This window comes from Camelus ferus, chromosome 35 (assembly GCF_009834535.1).
Source record: "Camelus ferus isolate YT-003-E chromosome 35, BCGSAC_Cfer_1.0, whole genome shotgun sequence".
Taxonomy (NCBI): Eukaryota; Metazoa; Chordata; class Mammalia; order Artiodactyla; family Camelidae; genus Camelus; species Camelus ferus.
This window is the reverse complement of record NC_045730.1, coordinates 24474335-24496406: the sequence shown is the minus strand read 5'-3', so window position 1 is coordinate 24496406 and position 22072 is coordinate 24474335. Positions and strand designations below refer to the sequence as shown.

General features: G+C 40.5%; 1 protein-coding gene across 1 annotated transcript; it reads right to left on the bottom strand.

Annotated features, from left to right (window-relative positions):
* Positions 1 to 1400: 1400 nt before the first annotated feature.
* Positions 1401 to 20815, bottom strand: OLAH (oleoyl-ACP hydrolase). The gene is given in 8 exon segments (XM_032473837.1): positions 1401 to 1553; positions 1858 to 2011; positions 7002 to 7165; positions 7610 to 7656; positions 9501 to 9740; positions 18806 to 18868; positions 18871 to 18935; positions 20811 to 20815. Coding segments are annotated over 8 exon segments (891 nt in total).
* Between the last annotated feature and the right edge of the window lie 1257 nt (positions 20816 to 22072).

Below are 22072 nucleotides of genomic sequence, written 5' to 3'. Positions count from 1 at the left end.
TGATAATTGGCAAGCAAAGTAAAATGAAAGTAGGGGAATTTTGTGGAATGTCCTCACTGTTCCAAGGTTAATGTTGTGTCTGTGTGTGTATGATGTAACTTGAGTCTAAAACGTTTAACGTAATTTGCTGGAGGTCATTTTTCACCCAAATTAAGTGCATTCTAACTCAAAGCCCTCCCCCCCTTAATTGACTTTATATTATTTATGCTTTGTTAAAACTGAATGATACATTCTGAAAAATACCTTTGTGCATTTCCCTTAGTCTTATTTATTGAGACTATTATTTTTAAATTGTAACAAAAGCATGAGCCCACATTACATGATCCTAAACATACCAGTACTTTAAAAGGTGACGTTTCAGTGTATAATGCTGTGTTAAGCAGTTGAAGCCACAGGAAGAGGCACCACTTGCATCAACATCGAGTTTGTTGTGAAGATCGCGGGAGGTAACAAATCAAGATATCTGATTGGACAGCCAGGATTCCAAGAGACAAACATTGTGGGGGAATTTGGGATCTGCCAGAGATCACAGGATCCACGCAGCACTGGGGATACGGTGCCTCTTCACTCCCATCAGTGGGCATCTGTGAACCCCATTTGGAGTGTTCTGCCGTTACTCCAACTCAGCTCATTTTCCCGACTTCTGCTTCTTTTCCTTTTTGTTCCTTTATCTGTTTCCAGCAGTTCCACTTTCTCCCCACGTCTAATTCTAGTTGTCATCATGCAAGGCTGAGACAGCCTGTCGGGTGTGGCCTTTGAGTTTGACCCCTCCATCTGCCAGGGGCCAGGCTCTCGAGTGGCTGTCCATGGGAGGCTCACCCTGGGCCACTGCCAGAGCAGCAGCAGGGCTTCACAGAGCCTCAGTCATCCGAGTCCGAGGAGCCCCTTAGAAGAGGGCCAGGGCAAGGGAGTTCTGAGAACCTGCCAGGACGGGTGGCAGTGATTGTTCAGGACTCTTGTATTTTAACAGAGAGGTAGGTTATATTTCTTCATTAAATAGGACAACACTATATTTCAAAAAATGATATCATGTGTGAGCCACAGTGTGTTAATGAAGCGATCCTTTCAAGCCTCTCCCTCTCTGTCATTTTCAACGTCCAGGTAATTGAAGGGAAGAAATGGATAACTGATCAAGCAGGAATTTTTGTTGACAAATTTAACACGGATGAGACTCAAATGAGACAAAGGACCCTCCCAGAAATACTGCTGACCCATTGGTCCTTTGTCCCCAGATATTTCAGTGCTCTTTGGAGAAAGACATTTGTAAATAACAAATCACCCAGACAGAAGCCAATGTATCATGTTCCAATCTTGGAGTAAAACTCATGAGCTACTTCTGAAAACTGAAGAAGAGTATCAAATGATCATTGGGGTTATTTTAAGACCAGAAGGGAGAACACCTAACAGTTGAGCATCAGTAGTTCCAGACATTTGGTTATGTAGTTCGTGAGGAAGGTCTCATTGGAAGGTTGCATGAGATGGAAGCGGTGTCCTGGAGGTACGTGAGTGTCAAAGCTTCCACTGGTTACATCTTTCAGGCTAAAAATAAACAAAATTATATTTAATAACAAATAACACCAACAACAACAAAATATTTATTTCCAGATAACTTTTCTAGGAGCTGACGCCAGTGGTAGAGTTACGTCCAAGTTCTCACGTTCCGCATATCCTGCATTTTTCATTTCTCTGAGACCTGTCAGGATACAGTGGTATCACCTGCCTTCTTTCATTTTACTACACACAACCCACATCTCTCCATCAATGCTAAAAAAATACTTGGGCCAGTTTTCTCCTCGCTGCAGTAATTGCTAGTTGACATTAGCTGAAAATCATCAAACAAATATTTCCATAAAATACCCCAAACCATAAAACAGCTTCACCTTGCATATCCTTTACTGTATCTTCAGATCCAGTGGAGCATGTTAAGTCACAAGACAGAACAGTTTCTGAGGGTGTATCAAAGCTGCAAACATAAAAGGTAACTTTATAATTTACACCCCAGAATCTTTTCCTGTTAATAACTTCATTTAAATTAAACGTGGTGTGTCCTCACTTCTTTCCATTTTGCTATTTGCAGGAATACATTTTTTTTTACCCATGGTAATTCTCCCTGTCAGCACCTGTCTGAGAACCACTCTGGTCCAGGCTATTTTCTAAGCTCAACTAGCTTCTAAAACTGCTGGTGGCAGCAAGATGGCACCTGCACCCAGCCCAACTCAGGGTGAGGCTGGTTATATTCAGCATCTCTAACTGTCGTTCCCCAGATATGACTGCATCTCTATTTTCCAGCCCTCCATTGTCTGGCCGAGGGTTGCTATGTACAGAACAAAAGCAGGTTCATGGAAGCAGGGCCCCTGAGTTGGTTCCACCTGTTCTCAGTTTAATCACAGCAGTAGCAAACATTGACTGAGCTAGGTTCTGGGTGCTGAGTTAGCTGCTAGGGACACTTGGATACATTTACACAGTCCCTTTCCTCCTGGCAGCTGGGGAGACAGACATTAATGAAGTAACTGGACAACTACAGAGATGTGGAACCAAGTTCAGGGTGGTCTGTGAACACTTGATGGGAGTGTGGGGGGTGGGTTGCGTTAGGCAGGGTCTCCCTGGGAAATGGAGTGGGGTCTGAGATCTGAATGAACAGGAAAGACTTGGCGAAGGCGAGAGCAGCAATGCGGGGAGGAAGAAATAGAACGAGCACAAACCCGTGGCTGTTGTTCCAAGAGTGAATGGGATGTTGAGACAAACTGAGGTAGAGAAAGTAAGCCAGGGCCACGTCTAGGCTTCTTGAAGGACTTTAGTCATCATAAGAGAGCCAGGAAGCCACCAAGAGGACTGAAGGTAAAGCACGTCCTGACCAGACCTGACTGTTACCCCTCTGGGTTTAATGCAGGGAATGGATTGAGGGAGACAAAGGGTCTACGAGAAGACTGGTTCAGTGGTTCTTTCAATAGTCCAGGCAAGAATTCCCACTTCCGCCCAGAATACAGAAAACTAGGAGCGCCACTCCCAGCCTAGCAAGGAACAGAAGTCCAACAAACTGCAGAATCATAACTTTTCCTTGAACTCATCAGAGAGCTGAGTTTGCAAGGCAAACTAGACACCGAATTCCAAGGAGGGCCAGGCCTCTCTAAGGAGAGGTGGGATGTGTGGACTGGCTCGCGTGGGCAGCGCATGGGAGGAGGGGGTGTCTGCTGCTCATGCGGATAAGAAGAAATCAGCTCAGATGTTAAAGTGCTGGAGACCCTCTAGTGCTGGAGACCCCCTAGAATTCTCTAGGGGTTCACAGGAAAGACTGGGACAAAGGCAGGAGGCCAGAAAGAGCCCTCTCTGTGGGGCAGGTGGGCAGCAGGAAATTAGTGACCATGAGATGGGCACTAACCCTGTCCCTTGCCCAAGTCCTTCCTTCCTGCTAAGCAAAAACTCAGCTGCTGGAGGGGGGGCATCAGACACTTCCACCCCCTGGGCACATGTGAAGACCCATGGTGGGTGATAGGAGCATTAACCCCCCACCCTTGGGAAAGGAATAGGAAATGGTCTTGGGCCCACAATTCTATACAAAAACCAAGAAGAAGTCCTCTACTTCTGGGGAGGACCTGGGAAGCTCTACCCCAAACCAACCACACACAAGGAGAAGGAGCAGGCACACTGAGAAAGTCCCACCTGGGAGGCTCAGGCACAGAAGGCCCGCCTGAGATAGAAGCTCAGGACTGAACAGGATGTCCAAGACTTCCCCGTGTCCCCCTGGGGCAGCATCTCACACAGGGTAACAAGCAACAGCTGTCTGTCACTGAGGAGAACCTGGAGAGAGACTCTTCTGTGAGGTGCAGGGAAGACTGAAAAATTGAGAAAAATTCTCCAGCAACCCAGCCTCCACAGTAAACTCACAGTAACTTGGGAGCAGTGTTGCCCTGAAGTAACCACAGTAACAACAAAACCCAAACACAGCTCATCTCCAGTGTCAACTGACTCAACTCCACACACATTAGGCAGAAGAGGAGATGTGCTCAAATCCAGGTGTGAAAAATATTTATATCAGTCTCTGTTTTATGCATGATATCCTGCTTTCAATAAAAATAATTATCAGACACACAAGGAAGCAAACAATAACTCCATTATCAAGAGGCAAAGCAATCAAAAGAATCAGGCTCAGATAAGACCCAGATGTTAGAACCATCAGGCAGGGACCTTACAGCTTCTATGACTGACACGTTAAAGGAGTTCATGGAAAAGGTGGACAACATACATGAACAAATGAGGAAGTTCATCAGAGAGGTGAAGGCTCTGAGAAAGAGTCCAAAAGAAATTCTAGAAATAAGCGGCAACAATGAGGAAGTCCTTTGACAGTCTCATCGGTAGACCTGACACAGCTGAGGAAAGAATCAGTGAACTTGAAGATGGTTGATAGAAACTATGCAACTGAAACACAAAGAACAAAAGAGTCTGAAAAAGACAGAACACCTGAGAGCCAGGGGGCAATATCAAACAGTCTGATGTGTGTGTGGTCAGGGCCCCAGAAGGAGAGCACAGAGCAGCACGACGGTCCAGGCAAGAGAGGAGGCAGCCTGGGCGAGCTGGGGGCAGCCAGAGCTTTCCTGCCCGCCACAGGCTTTCAGTCTGGCTGCCAGGCTCCGAGTGTGGTGGTAGCGGCGGGAAGGAGAGGGGTGAGAGGCTTTCTCAGGCCTGATTTCATTTTTATTGGAAAGTGCTGAGAGCTACAGAGAGGTGAAGAGAGAATAGACTGAGAAAGGGGACAGGGCAGGGGCAAAGGGAGGAGGAGAATCCGGAGAGCAGGGTTTGGGGAGAATGCTTGGGATCTGGAGACCGGAAGTCAATGGATGTGGGTAGCGACTGTGATTTGATTCACTGGGGAGAGGGTGAGAATATTAGGGTTTTTTGGGGGGTGGGGGTGGGGGGTTGGATTCTGTGAGTGGAATATCCCTGTGAGTGATTTCTCTTTTATGTCTGGTTTTAAGGAGATTTCTTTTGAGAACTTTTGAGAGTTTAGCTAAAAGACTGTATAATGTTGCTGCCTGGCATCTACACAGTGTGGCCAGGTGGCCAGTGGGAGCCTTGAACTGACAGTACCCCTCCTGCAACCACACGCAGAATCAACAGTAAGGGTGAGCTGCTTATATGACCCTCCTAACAGCCCTCGTGATAGGTTCCTCCCGACCTCCCAGACCCTTCCTTCGTGTGCCCCTTAGATGACTCCCATGAAGCTAACCAAAACCTACTCTTTGCAGTTTGAATTGACCAATCTGGCCTTAGCCCGGGACCGTCCCCCCATCCCTCCACTCATGCATAAAGCACCCCTTAATAAAGGCAGGTGCCTCGGGTCCTGCCACCTCTCTGCCTGCACCCCAGCCTCAACCTCCCCGCGGGGCCCCTCAGGTGTGCTGTGGACGTCCCCCAGGACCTGTGAATCATGAACTTCTCTATTTCAGTTTCTCTTGTGATCTGTTGCTGAACCTCAGCTCCCTTTCTAACACTCGGGGTTCTTCTTAACAAGTGTTAATTTAACGAAGTCATGAGAGCCTTGGGTAAGTGAACTTTTTTTGGTTGTGTTTTGTTTGTAAAAATCGCATGTGGTTTGTTATGTGTCAGACTGTTTACTACACACGACCCTGTTTAACCCTCACCACAGCAAGTGGAGGGAAGGACTCTTAGCGTACCTTCCTCCGACAGGTGAGCCGCAGACGAGACCCCTGCTCCCAGCCTCACAACTAGTCAGCCACGGGCTTGGATCCTGGGAAGCAGACTCTGTAGATGGCACGCTTAATTCACTGTTGTGCAAGGCTTAATTATTAAAATGTAGCTTTTGCATACATGATTTTACATCCACAGTGGTTTGGATTACTTTTCCATGTGGGGCAGATGTCGGACTGGTGTTTCTTTGATTCTGACTCTCTGCTAAGCCAGAAACAGAGACAGTTCAGCCCTGCAAGGGTCACACTTGCTCAGATGGTTGGGGTAGAAATGGAGAGAGATGGACAGATAGAACTGGGAGGCAGATGGTGGACTTAGTGATGGATTGGTGGTGATCACTGAGTGCAGGGATGTGGCAGAGATAAACAGGATTGTCTCTGTTCTCAAGTTACTGGAAGTTGGCTCCACTTTTTTTTTTTTTTTTTTTTTTTTTTTTGCTGTTTGTGTAAATTCCTAGTCACAGGTGCTGCCTGTTGTGGCCCTAGGCTCAGTTCCAGACTTTGTACAGGAAATAAAACACACGCCCAAGCACCTGGCTTCAGGTAACCTGCGCAGAGGAGACAGAGCCCAGGCACAACAGAAGACATGCATGACCGTATATGATGGTGACTAAGGGCCGAAAGCTGGCCCTCTGTACCTGCTATGAGAAAGCTAGGCTAGGAAGAGCCATTTGTGGGTTCACATCCCTGGGGTCAGCAACTAGAATGTTAGGACTTCAGTCCTATCAGAAGAACCAAGTGTCAGTAGAGACGTCTCAGGAGGCAGAACGTGATTAGGTGCCCTGGAGCAAAATTCACAAAACAGCCAGCGCTTCCCCAGACCCAGTTAACCTCCATACTTAAGAAGTCGCGGTCCACATCTGCTGACCCCCTAAGAAGATGAGGATCCGATGGCATCAATTTTTTAAACAAATATTTCTTGTGTGATACAACATGCATATTTGTGGGGGAGGGTAACTAGGTTTATTTATTATTATTTTTAACTGAGGTACTGGGGATTGAACCTAGGACCTCGTGCATGCAAAGGACACACTCTACCATGAGCTATACCATCCCTAAAACATGCATATTGAACCATATATATATATTTTTTTAAGAAATATATACTCTATTCATCCTTCATTGATACAAGTTCTGTGTCCAGGCTCCATTCTAATTCAGTAAAAATCTCACAGGTGAGCCTCAAAGGAAAAGAAGTGAAACTCTGCCCTCTTGGGTAAGGAGGCTCCGAGAACTGCCCATCTACCATTTCCACAGACCATGATACATTAAAAAAAAAAAACCTTGGTTGCCTACATGTAATTACTAGCGCTGTGTGCATCTGCCAGCACTTTGGGACTACATTGTTGTAAAAGTTCCCTGTCATCAATAAGTTCGTTGGGAGTGCCTCCAAAATCCTTTATGAAACAGACAACTTGCTCTTTTGACAAACTGTCAGCTTCAGGGATGCAAATCCGGATCTTTGATTTGAAACATTAACAACATAGGCCTAACACTTCATTTAATGCTACCCACGCTCCCTTTTGGTGGTTACAAAGACTCTCTGATCTGGTTGGTTTGCTGAATGTTAAGTTCCCAGGTGACTCAGGATGAAAGAAAACGCACTCACAGTCAGTATTAGCTAGGAGATGCCAGGGCCGTGCAGGCTCCGAGCTGGAAACAGTTAAAGCACATCTCGGAGGAAAGGAGAGAGGAGGATATTGAAAGGGGTGTGTGAGTGTGTTCTTGAACTGACAGTATCTCTACTGTTGTCCCTGTGCTGGACCAGAGTTCACCAGCCAGGAGGATAATGCCTTCATGTTCTTGCCTTCAGTTTCCGTCCTTCCCACCGCCCACCTAAGGAAGCTACTTACGTGAGGGGCGTTGTGCTTGACACAAATGACTGCACTGGGTGCAGCTCATACTTTCCTTTTCGGTAAAGCACCGTCAGGAACGCAGGATGGGCCCCATGCTACATTTGGGGAAGAAAAACATGGTGCCTGTTCAACAAAACCAACGACAATCCATCAAAAAAGTTCATGAAAACAAGTGTCATCAGCACAGCAATAGTCACGAAACAGTCCAAAGAAACGCCTCAGTTAGCTGAGTAACAACTAATTTATTTGTAAAAGGTATATTTTCAGTGATTTATATCAGCATAAAAAGTGTTTAAAGGCATCCTCAACAATTCAAACTAAGATTTCGTACTGAGTTCCACAACATCTCGAAGTTAAATTTGCTCTTTCCCTTGAAAGACAGATACCACTACATCTTTAACAGTATCGGTCGGTGGTTCTCAAAGCAGAGTCTGGGCTCTCTCAGGAATTCCTGAGAACTTTCCAGGTGGCCTATGAGGTTCAAGTGATTTTCAGGGTAATTCTAAAATATCATTTGCCTTTTGAACTTCCACTTTTTCATGAGAGACTAGTTGAGTTTCCATACCCCATGTGTGGCATGGGGCATTGCCACAGTGAGAACACAAGCAGCAGTGGGGATTTGGCTGCCTTCTGATAATCCAGGCATTGGACAGATTTGCCGAAGTGTCAAACAATGCCACTCTTGTTGCCATGTTTTTTGGGGAAAATAGAATCTTTGATGTAAAATATATATGCTTTATGTCAACATACAAGGGGTTTATTAATGTCAAGATAAGTTAAAAAGCTTTAAAGTTTTGTAATTTTAATTTCTAACATGGTGAGTATTGGCAGATAAATCACACAGGACCTCAATGCTTTTTAGAAGTATTAAAGCAATGTTGCAACCAAAAAGTGTATGAACTGCTGTAGACGTACTTGGGATATATTTTGTAGATGTTATTGCCAGAGATAATTTTTTGTAAATATTTTAGGAGGAGGAAGAAAGGGGAACTCAGTCCTCTGTTCACTGAGGATGGAGTGTGTATAAGTTGCAGGTAATTTGGAAATATATATCAAGAGCTTTATTCATGTGCATATCATTAGCCTAAATTCTGGAAATGTACCCTTAAGGAACCTAGAAGACTTGTACACTAAATTTTCTACAAAAATGCTCATTGAAGTGTTTTCATAACAGAAAAAGATAGAAGTAACTCATATATCCACAGGAAGAGATGGGCAAAAAAAAAATGTCTTGAAGCAATGTAATCTTAGAGCAGTCAAAGATTTCCACAGCAATAATAAGTAGGGGGGAAAATCAGGAAAAAATAGAAAGTAGATTTCATCAAGTAAAAATACCATCACAATTCTGGGATGCTGGATACTTTGTTATCTCTATAAATATTATATAATATAGAAGCCAAAATGTATTCCATCCTTGCCATATACTAAGTAATTTATCATTATCATTCATTTAATTCTCACAAATAGGAACCAGCATTATTCAGCTTTACAGAGGAGGAAACTAGTTCAGAAACCTAAGGAAATTGCCACAGGTCAAACTGGGTAAGAGGTTGTCACAACTCCAGAGTTCATGAACTAACCTCAAAATTCTACAGCGTAACTTATGAAACAAATACTATTTATATAACTTTTTTTTAAATTTTAAAACTAAATGGGCTGTAAGTTGCTGCTAGAGTCTTGATCTTACAAAGGTAAAATGACCCTACAGGCTGCCCATTTGTGAGAATTGTGGCTGGTCACAACTACCCAACATGCTGGGACTAGTTTCAAAAGAGAAGAGGCCAGAAAAGCCTAGCACTTACACAACCCCCCAAAGAAAGATTTCAGTTGATCTCATCACCTGACATTTGCATGCTTATGGCCCCTATTGCAGAACTTTTCTCAGTCTGACGTTCTTGAGAACAGCTGTAACCATATTTCATCAATCATTCTTTTAAGCAGGGATGAAGCAATGTCACCCAAACAAAGGCAAGCAACATTAACCGTGGATTTGTGATTGAAGAAACTCCCCGGCTGTCTTTCAAAACAGATGTCAAATACCTATGGCCAAAAAATGAAAATGTTTTATTCTGGAGGACTGGCAGTAGCACACAGGTAATTTCATCAACAACCTGGTAGATGTCACTTGCAAAAGATTCCTCAAGCAGACTTTTTCATCCAGCAAGCCTTATGGCGTGTGCTGGAGTTGGAGAAAGACAGCTAATACATGCGGACGGCGAGAGAGATTCTGTGACGCTGGGAAAGGGCTTATGTCATCATGATGCGAACAGTTTCAAAGAACTGAGTAATAAAGGCCAATTCTAAGGAGAAAAAACTTTGGGAATTTGTTGATAAAAAGAGAACAAAATGCAGATGACTAAATATCTGAAAAAAACCCTCTCCAACTAAAAAACACCTAGAAATACTAGATGAATCACATACGTAGAGTTTGGCTCACAGTAAGATAAGGGAACACCTAGAAGGAAAAAAAATAAGAGGGAACTGAAATTCTAGTAGTAAGCATGTGCTAATGGAATGGCTGTCAGCCACATATATCAGGACAGTTAAAAATAGGGCGTCAAGAGTGGCTGAGAGAGGCAGGGCTTTGGCGTGCTTTAAATTCGTGACAGAGGCAACGGACTAGTGGAACAGAATAGAGAGCTGAGAAATAGATCCCACGTATCTGGAAACTCAATTTATAAATGAACTGGCATTTAAAAATCAGTGGGAAAAGGGTGTAGACCTCTGACTAAATGCTGCCAAGTCAACTAGTTATTCAGGTGAAATAAATACAGTTGGATACCTGGCTCCTACACCATATACAAAAGTCAGTTCTAGCTTAGATATGACATAATACTTAAGAACTGACAGAAGACAAGACAACATAGGGAAACAACTTTGTGACTGAGGGTTAGGGAATCCTTATTCTTTAGGGTATACTTTTAAAGCAAGCCATAACAAATACAAACTTTAAGAGTGATAAACAACAAGTTTCTTCTGCAGAACACAGAAAACTACATGCAATATCTTGTAGTGACCTGTAATGAAAAAGAACATGAAAACAATGATATGTATGTACATGCATGACTGCAACATTATGCTGCACACCAGAAATTGACACGACGTCGTGAGCTGACTGTACTTCAGTTTAAAATCATATAAGACAAAAAAGTGATAAACTTTATTATATTAAAACTTAAAAATTCTATGAATCAAAAGACACAACATAAAGAAGTGGCACAGACTGGGAAAGACATTTTAACCCACAAAATATAAAACAGGTAGGGTCAAGAATATGTAAAGAATTTCCACATGTTAATAAAAAACCGGAATCAAATGGAAAAGCGGGCATAAGATGCCAACAAGAAACTAACAGGAAAGAAGACATAAATAGCAATACATATATGAAAAGGTGCCCGGTCTCACCTATAATAAGGGTTATTTAGTTTAAAATCAGAATAACTTCTTTATCCTATAATGGGAAGTTGTAGCTTTTGACCACCTTCCCCCATTTCCTCCATCCCCACTTCTGTTCTCTGAGTTCGTTTTTTTGGATTCCACATCTAAGTGATAGCATACAGTATTTGTCTTTCACTGTCTGACTTATTTCACTTAGCATGATGCCCTCAAGTTCCATCCTTGATGTCAGGATTTCCTTTTTTATGGCTGGGTGATATTTCACTATCTATTGATCTATCAAGATACCACACTTTGTATATCATTTATCTGTAGATGGATACTTAGATTATTCCCATGTCTTCGCTATTGTAAGTAATGCTGCAGTGAACATGGGAAGGGGTACAGATATCTCTTCAAGATACCAATTTGGTTTCCTTTGGTTATATACCCAGACATGGGATTGCTGGATCATGTGGTACTTCTATTCTTAATTTTTTGAGGAACCGCCGTACTGTTTTCCACGATGGCTCCACCAATTTACATTTCCACCAACAGTGCACAAGGGTTCCCTTTTCTCCACATCCTCGCCAATGCTTGTTCCCTCTCGTCATTTTGAAAATAGCCATTTTAACAGGTATGAGGTGCTACCTCATGGTTTGGATTTGCATTTTCCAGACAGTGATATTGAGCACCTTTTCATGTACCAGTTGGCCATTGGTAAGTTATGTTTGGAATAATCTTTATTCAATTTCTCTGCCCATTTTAAAATCAGATAGTTTGGGTTTTTTTGGTACTGTGTTGTATGAGGTACTTATATAGTTTAGGTATTAACCCCTTCTTAGATGTGTGATTTGCAAATATTTTCTCCCACTTGGTAGGTGGCCTTTTTGTTTTGTTGGCTGTTTCTTTTTCTGTGCAGAAGCTTTTTAGTTTTGCATCATCCCTCTTGTTTATTTTGCTTTTGTGTTTGTGCTTTCGGTGTCGTATCCAAAAAGCATCACAGAGATTAATGTCAAGGAGCTTTCTCTTTGTTTCCTTCTAGGACTTTTACAATTCTCGGTCTTACATTTAACTCTTTAATTCAGTTTGAGTTAATTTTTGTGAGTGACGAGATGGGTCTAGTTTCATTCTTTTACATGTGAATATCTGTTTTACTTGCACCATTTACTGAAGAGACTGTCTTTTCTCCCCTGAGTATTCCCACCTGTCTTAAATATTAGTTGGTTGTATATTCTGGGGTTTACATCTGAGCTTTTGATTCTGTTCCATTTGTCTATGTGTCTGTTTTTATGCAAGTAGCATAGTTTTGATTACTGTGAATAAATTCTGGGGATGTAATGTACAGCATGATGACTATAGTTAACAGTACTATATGTATATTTGAAAGTTGCTAAGAGAGTAGGTCTTTAAGTTATCATAGGAAAAAAAGCCATAATTGTGCGAGGTGATGGATGCTAACTTGTGGTGGTAACCATTTCACAATAGATGTCACATCATTATGTTGTTCATCTTAAACTTGTACAATGTTTCGTCAATTGTATTTCAGTAAAACTGGAAAAAAAAACAGAACACAATCACAATAATTTCATGCACAGATTGGCAAAAAATCAAAAACCTTAGCAATCATTTCATCAAGGAGATAGAGCAATAAGAATTCCCATGTCCTGCTTTGGCAGAGTGAATCATTACAGTTTCTTTGGAGAACAGTTTGACAATATCTCCTATAGTTGAAGACATTCATATTCCACCACCCAGAAACTCCACTCCTAGAGGTAGACTCTTACCCATGCACGCAAGAACATGTGCAGTTGGCCCCTGGACAAGAGTTTGAACTACAAGGTCCATTTATGTGCATTTTTCAATGAGAAATACTACAGCACTATGTAAAACACGGCTGATCGAACCCACAGGTGCTCAACCACAGGTACAGAGGGCTGGCTGTAAGTTGTACGTGGATCTTCGACTGTGCAGAAGGTCAGTGCCCCAACCCATGTTGTTTAAGGGTCAACTGTATATGGGAATGCTTACAGAAATTGTTACTAATAGCAAAGAAAGAAAGAAACCTTAATGCCTATAAAGAGAAGAATAGACACATAACTGCATTATAGTCACACAGTGGAATAATATATAATAGTTAAAAATCAATGAAGTAGAGAAACACATATCCACATGATGAATCTCAAAAAATAGAGGACAGAACAAGTGTTTTATTTGTGTAAAGTTGTGTAAAGTTAGAAATATGTAAAATGATACTATATCTTGTGTGTATGTGAGGAAACCAGAAGAGGAGAGAGCAGACACAGTTGGGGAGGAGTACAAGTAGCCTGGTTTGTGTTCAGCTGTGCCATTTTATTCTTTAAGGGGAACAGTAGGAATGGTTAAATTTGTGGTATTATTTCTTAAACACTGTTATATATCAAGTATTTAAAAATTTATTTAAATGAGCAGCACTTAAGTGACTGTATTGAACCATCTGTTGTTGATTAAAAATCTCTTATGAAAGTGCTTCCAACAAGTTCTAAAAATACATTTATACATTAGCAACAGGGCTCTCTTCTCCCAGTGAATGGATTTTTTTTTTTTTTTTTTTTTTTGAGACCTCCATGGCGGAGTTGTGGTGACTGGTAAGTGGCAGGAAAGGGGCTGCCGAAGCAGAAGGGACCAGAGAGGTGTAGTGCTCGGAAGGCACATCTCCAGGGGAGAGAAAGTCACCTTCGAAAGGGGGAAGCATCCCTTGAAGGCCTGATGCCACGCAAAAGAAAAAAAAATAAAAGGAAGAAAGGAAACGACTGAAGAGAAGAGCCCTACATATACCACGTGGTATCAAAGAATCAGAACAATGAGGAACCGCCAACCGTGCAGTTACTAATTTCTAAACTGCACTTCACTATAGCGGCAGAAGAGGGCGCTCTTGAACTAGGACGCAAAGTAAGCACCAAGCCGCCTTGGCCCGCAGTAGAATGACCTGTTTTCTGGGTCAGGAAAATCCAACAGACTTCATCCGGAACAGAAATACACACAACACACAGAGAATATGTATTAAACTTTTTCAGCGAATGAAAATGCTTTTTTAAAAAACTCAGCAAGCCGAAGAAAATACCGACACCCCAACATGAATCAAATTTCACTAAATGAGAAATTGCAGGAATGAAACAACACTGTAACTCCATAAATCTAAAATTCTGACCAGAAACAGACAAATTATTGTGAAAAGAGCTGACAGAATACTGGAAAGAAATGGAATAAAAAGACAAAAATTATTTCAAAAATGACTGAAAGTTGTCTATGTGATAACTGATGCAAAGTATTTAAAAGGATGCAGAGGATGAGAATAAAAGAGCTATAAAGAGGAAGACAAAAAAGGAAAAGATCCCAAAAGGAAGTGATAATCATAAAAGGTGGAAAGAGTTTCAGCATAGGAATAAATACTCTCAAGAAAATGTAAACAAAATAAAATACTGGAAAAGAACTAGTATTTGAAATTATGATCCATGCAAACTTGCCTGAAATCAAATAAGACATGAAACTGTGCATTGAAAGATTTTAACTCTAGAGGAAACTGGGTGAGAGCAATCTTTGCAAATTTTATATATATCTAAAGCTATTTTTAAAATAGCCGTGTTTTGAAAAATAAATGGAGATCTCAATCAGAAGTTAAAAAAGAATTCTGAAGCAAGTATGTTGAAATAGTCATATGGAAAGGGCAGGGAATAGTTGATACAGATGGTTTGTTACATTACTCTGTTGAACCAGCTTTCCAGTTTTGGTTGTGAAAAAGTATCTTGCAGTGGAGGAACCCTCTCATTGAACAAATAGATAAAGGTGAATAAAACACACACACAGGCATACAAAGACACATACGTGTGCACGATCTGTTTGAAGCCATTAGAGAACCGCTGAGGCCACCAGGACTTCCCTGCAGAGAGAACTCCAGAGAAGGGGACTGGGATTCCTCCAGGCACTTTCCCACTGTGGAGATGTATCAGTTACTTGTTAGATGTCCTGAGTTCTAGACTCCAGGCTGAGGCTTGCTTCTCAGAGGCCAAGAACCAGCAGAGCTATTTGCGTTCCCACAGAGCCAGAGAGATAAAAATGGGAAGACAGTGCTGCAAAGGCAGTCAGAAATTACATGCCATGATCGATCTCCATTCCCCATCCAGCAACAAGGAAGATCCTAGGACAGATAAGGCAATAAATGTAGACTGAAGCACAGAGAGAAAAGGGGTTTAAAAAACTGAACAGAGAAGGGGAGGGTAATAGCTCACTGAGAGAGCACATGCTTAGCATGCATGAGGTCCCAGGTTCAATTCAATCCCCAGTACCTCCACTGAAAAAAAAAAAAAAAAACTGAACAGTCTGTGACCTGTTGGATGATATCAACTAACTTGTTTAAGTGGGTAACAGAATTTCTTACTTTAGACACAACCACACAAAATTTATGGGGCACAGCAAAGGCAGTGCTAAGAGGGAAGTTTATAGTGATACAGGCCTTCCTCAAAAAAGAAGAACAATCTCAAATAAACAATTTAACCCACCAGCTGAATGAACTAGAAAAAGAAGAACAAAAAACCCCAAAAGGCAGCAGAAGGAAGGAAATTATAAAGATTAGGGAGGAAATAAATAAAATACAGATTAAAAAGACAATAGGAAAAAATCAATCAAACCAAAAGCTGGTTTTCTGAAAAAGTAAATAAAATCGACAAACCTCTGGCCAAACTCACAAAGAAGAAAAAAGAGAGAGCACAAATTAGCAAAATACGAAAGGATAATGGAGAAATTACAGCAAATAAAATAGAAATACAGGATATCATACAAGAATATTATGAAAAACTGTATGGAACCAAACTGGATAACCTAGAGGAGATAGACAAGTTTCTGGAAACATGCTGTCCACCAAAACTGAATCAAGAAGAAACTGACCACTTGAACAAACCGATCACTAGAAATGAAATTGAAATAGCAATAAAAAACCTCCCTACAAGCAAAAGTCCAGGACCGGACGGCTTCACCAGGGAATTCTACCAAACATACAAAGAAGAACTCATACCAGTCCTTCTCAAACTCTTCCAGAAGATTGAAAAGGAGGGAATATGCCCAAACTCATTCTATGAAGCCACCATCACACTGAGACCAAAACCAGGCAAAGACACTACAAAAAAAGAGAATTAATTATAGGCCAATATCACTGATGAACATAGACGCCAAAATCCTCACCAAAATTTTAGCAAATAGAATCCAACAACATATAAAAAAGATTACACATCATGACCAAGTGGGGTTCATCCCAGGGACACAAGGGTGGTTCAACATACGCAAATCAGTCAATGTAATACATCACATCAACAAGAGAAAGGACAAAAACCACATGATCATCTCAATCGATGCAGAAAAAGCATTTGATAAAATTCAACACCCATTTATGATAAAAACTCTCACCAAAGTGGGTATAGAGGGGACATATCTCAACATAATAAAAGCTATAATGACAAACCTACAGCCAGCATAGTACTCAACGGTGAAAAACTCAAAAGCTTCCCACTAAAATCTGGGACAAGAAAAGGATGCCCACTATCACCACTCCTATTCAACATAGTCCTGGAAGTCCTAGCCACAGCAGTCAGGCAAGAGAAAGAAATAAAAGGGATCCAAATTGGAAAAGAAGAGGTGAAAGTGTCACTATATGCTGATGACATGTTACTATACATAGAAAACCCTAAAAAGTCCACACAAAAACTACTAGAGCTGATTGAAGAATTCAGCAAGGTAGCAGGTTACAAGATTAACATTCAAAAATCAGTTACATTTCTTTACACTAATGATAAATCAACAGAAGAAGAAAGTAAAGAAACAATCCCCTTTAAAATAGCACCCAAAGTAATAAAATATCTGGGAATAAATCTAACCAAGGAGGTGAAAGAATTATACACAGAAAACTATAAACCATTGATGAAGGAAATTAAAGAAGACTTTAAAACATGGAAAGATACCCCATGCTCCTGGATTGGAAGAATCAATATTGTTAAAATGGTCACACTGCCCAAGGCAATCTACAGATTTAATGCAATCCCTATCAAATTACCCAGGACATATTTCACAGAACTAGAACAAATCATAATAAAACTTATATGGAACCACCAAAGACCTAGAATTGCCAAAGCATTACTGAAGAGAAAGAAACAGGCTGGAGGAATAACTCCCCCAGACTTCAGACAATACTACAGAGCTGCAGTCATCAAGACAGCATGGTATTGGTACAAAAACAGACATATGGACCAATGGAACAGAATAGAGAGCCCAGAAATGAACTCACAAACTTTTGGTCAACTAATCTTCAACAAAGGAGGCAAGAATATACAATGGAATAAAGACAGTCTCTTCAGCAAATGTTATTGGGAAAACTGGACAGCAGCATGTAAAGCAGTGAAGCTAGAACACTCCCTTACACCGCACACAAAAATCAACTCAAAATGGATCAAAGACTTAAACATAAGACAAGATACAGTAAACCTCCTAGAGGAAAATATAGGCAAAACATCATCTGACATACATCTCAAAAATTTTCTCCTTGAAGAAATAAAAGCAAGAATAAACAAATGGGAACTAATTAAACTTACAAGCTTCTGCACTGCAAAGGAAACCATAAGTAAAACAAAATGACAACCTACAGAATGGGAGAAAATTTTTGCAAGTGAAACCGACAAAGGCTTGATCTCCAGAATATATAAGCAGCTCATATGACTTAATAAGAAACAACCAAACAACCCAATCCAAAGATGGGCAGAAGACCTAAACAAGCAATTCTCCAAGGAAGATATACAAATGACCAATAGGCACATGAAAAAAATGCTCCATATCACTAATTATCAGAGAAATGCAAATCAAAACTACAATGAGGTATCACCTCACATCAGTCAGAATGGCCATCATTCAAAAGCCCACAAGTGACAAATGCTGGAGAGGCTGTGGAGAAAAGGGAACCCTCCTACACTGCTGGTGGGAATGCAGTTTGGTGCAGTCACTGTGGAAAACAGTATGGAGATTCCTCAAAAGACTAGGAATAGACTTAACTGTAAGATCCCTGGGCTTATATCCAGAAGGGACCCTACTTCAAAATGACACCTGCACCCCAATGTTCATAGCAGCACTATTTACAATAGCCAAGACATGGAAACAGCCTAAATTTCCATCAACAGGTGACTGGATAAAGAAGAAGTGGTATAGTTATACAATGGAATAGTATTCAGCCATAAAAACCAACAACATAACACCATTTGCAGCAACATGGATGTCCCTGGAGAATGTCATTCTAAGTGAAGTAAGCCAGAAAGAGAAAGAAAAATACCATGTGAGATCGCTTATATGTGGAATCTTAAAAACAAAAACAAAAACAAAAAACCAAAGCATAAATACAAAACAGAAATAGACTCATAGACATAGAATACAAACTTCTGGTTGCCAGGGGGGTGGAGGGTGGGAAAGGATACACAGGGATTTCAAAATTGTAGAATAGATAAACAAGATTATACTGTATAGCACAGGGAAATATACACAAGATCTTATGGTAGCTCACAGAGAAAAAAATGTGACAATGAATATATCTATGTTCATGTATAACTGAAAAATTGTGCTGAACACTGGAATTTGACACAACATTGTAAAATGATTGTAAATCAATTAAAAATGTTTTTAAAAAAAAGAATTTCTTACTTTACAAATATAAAAATCAGCTTCTTGAAGAGCAATCTGGAATGCCTGTTAGTATTAATAATCTTCCCATAAGGAAAAGCTTTATTGTGCTTCAAATTCCTTTAAGTACATATCATCTGACCTGATAAATCACTTAGATGATGATGGAAGTTAACACACCTTCTATTGAATTAGGAAGCATTTTGCCCCATCTGGCAAAGTAAGTGGAGCCACCTCCTCGCGGGGAAAGCAAACCAGCGTAAAAAGTGCATCGGGGTTTTTGCATAAGCAGTTCACAACTTTTTCAATCCTAGGGGAAAATTCAGATATATTTAATATGATGTAAATCACTTAACCTGTCTGAACTGAATTTGGTGTGTTTTAATGGAAATTTTTATTAATTATATGTTCCAATATAAAGTGATTGCCAATTTTTCCAACAAGAAAGGCCAAAAAGGCTTTTATAGGTTTTGTTTTTGACGAATAGAATATATAAACTTATAAGGGTATAAGTGAAATTGTCATCAGGTATCTGTATGTAACATTTATTAAGTATGTTTCATATGCACACTTAAAGCAATAGAAATGTTAGTTTAGAAATCACATTTTTCACAATTTAGGGAATAGCTTTTTTCTTTAACATTTTTTATTCAGTTACAGTCATTTTACAATGTTGTGTCAAATTCCAGTGTAGAGCACATTTTTCAGTTATTCATGAGCATACATATATTCATTGTCACATTTTTCTTTCACCGTGAGCTACCACAAGATCTTGTATATATTTCCCTGTGCTATACAGTATAATCTTGTTTATCTACTCTGAATATGCCCATCAGTATCTACAAATTTTGAACTCCCAGTCTGTCCCTTCCCACCCCCTCCCCCCAGCAACCACATGTTTCTATTCTAGTTTTATCTAAGCAGTTTTATCTCAGTATCTTAATGATGTCTGGAGCAACTTTTCAAGTCATCTGTAAGTTTTCCATAACACATAATTTTCACTCCCTTCTGAATGTTAGATAAAAGCAAATTTTTGCATCTGCATTTAATGTTGTCTCTGGAAATTTTACCCCAGGATCCAAGTATCCAGTCACCTAGTATTAGGATAATTTCTTGTTTTAAAAAAAGCAATATATATATTGAATATATCTATTACACATGATAGATACTTATATTCTCCATAAGGTAAACATTTCCTATAAAATTTTCAAATTAACCATTGAATTGTTAACATAGATATGTAGTTTTTCCAAATGTGAGATTATCAACCCTAGTATTATGATTAAATCTGTTTTGACTCCTTTTTTTTTTTTCAAGAAGTGCCAGTTTTTTTCAGCTGATCTCTACAAGCATCCAAAACTAACAAAGACTGAGGTTTTTTCAGGCTCACATGTGTTCTCTAAAGAGGACTTTGTTTTTCATAATAAAATAATGGAGAGAACACTAAAAATATGAGAAACTTTATACAAACTGAAGCACAAGATAAAACCGTTCTTGGGGGAAAGACTTTTGAAGAAAAACTCTTTGCCTTATATCTGGGCACTTATGTTAATAATTGCTAATTTAAAGATAAAAATTAAAAGGACTGGTTTTTGTCTTTTGAAGAACATTGGTACTCAAAGCCAAGTTCCTAGTAACCAATCTGATCATCAGCAAACTGACTAACAATGGATCAGCCCTCAATGACAGCTTCCAGGGTATCTATTATTTTCTGGAAGAACGCTGGAGTTTTGTTTTGTTTTGTTTTGTTTTGTTTTGTTTTGTTTTAGAAATACAAAAGCGTCCCACAGAGCCTACCACAGTGTGGTAAAAAAAAAAAAAAACTACATAGCAAATAAATGGGTGATTTTCTGAACCTTACTTTTTGGGGCTATTGAAGAGTCTAGGAAGATTACTCAAATTCAGTGTTTCTTTAGAACAATTCCCTATTTTTAAAATCAAGAAGCCCTACTGCAGTCTATTTAAATTACCTGCATTCTAATTAACAAAAAACGTGTTAGAACAAGAGTGGTTTTCCATAGCTGCAGTTGTGTAATTTGCGGGAATAGGGGAGTTTTTTAAGAAGAGAATACCAAGCTATGAATATGAAATTAGGTGTGGACACTTTGATCATTAGTTTCAAGGTAAAACCATCTTCCTTCGGGTTGGGGATGAGAATGAGGGTAGGAGCTGCCTTTTTACTTACGTCATGCCATGCCAGTCCCAGTGGATCCTCAGAATCCATTTGGATGGGGTACCGACACTACAAAGTGAACTCATGGTCAAGATCTCATGAGAAGGTCGAGCCTGGGATGGGAGGGCTCATTGCTACCAAGCCTAGACCGTTAGTAGAACCCTTTCCTTCTGGGCTGTCACCTATCTCCCATCCATCCCACCTCCTGTGTCTACCTAGAGGAAGAACCGAAGACCAACGGAAGCTGAACATCATCCAGCCAACCCTCTGGGTAGAAGCCTTCTACCTGAACTTGCCTTCTCTTTACCTCCCCCTTCTTCATTTTTGACTTAAACCATAAAATCCTAGGACTTTAGAGCTGAGAGGGATCAGAGCAATCATTTAACCCACTGTTACATCCTGGTGGCTAAGGCTGTGGATAGAGAGATCCAAGTTCAAATCCTGGCTACACCTGTCGATGTGACATTAGGCAAATGACCTGAGTGATTTAAAGTCTCAATGTCCTTGTCTGTAAAAGGAGGATAATAATTGTGTCTTCCCTGTGTTTTGATTAAATGTATTAAAAATGCTTAGCATGGTCTTGGGCGCATGTTAAACAAAAATGAATATTACCTATTATTCCTTATTTGACAGTTGAAGCTGAGACTGAGAGAGATCCCTTTCCCAAGGTCACCTAGCCAATTAGTGACAAATCAGGAATTAGAACTCAAATCCTATTAATCATAGATGCTACTTCTCCACTTAACCCTTTTCCCATATTCTCAGCATCAACATGCGAGTGGACCACTGAGCTGCAGGGAGTAGACAACATATCCGGGAAGCTTTGGGCTAGAGAGATGGGGACAGGAACTCCTCTACTTTGGGGTGTAAATTGAATTGTGCCTTCACCTCTCCTAATCCACACAAATGCTTTGGCCAAGTCATGGATTTACAGTTTCACTTTAAAACCACCACCAAGTCAACACCATTTCACATAGTGAGTCGTTAGTGCCATTTATAAAACCTTGCACTCGAGGCATTGCCTACCAAGTGAGGTTTCTCTGAGAAGCTCCTTTCAATAGAAAAAGGAAACTTCCAGAGGCAGAGTACGGGGCACCTGGGGCTGGGAAGAACCAGGTGGCACAGAGAGTGACATGCCTGGCTGCCTCAGCTTTGTCTCTTCACTCCATTCCATGAGGAGATGGTGCAAACTTGCTGGTCTCAGCAACCTTTTGGCCAATGCCAGATTCACTACCTCTTTGGGTATGAAACTTCAGGTCAGCCTTGTGCATACT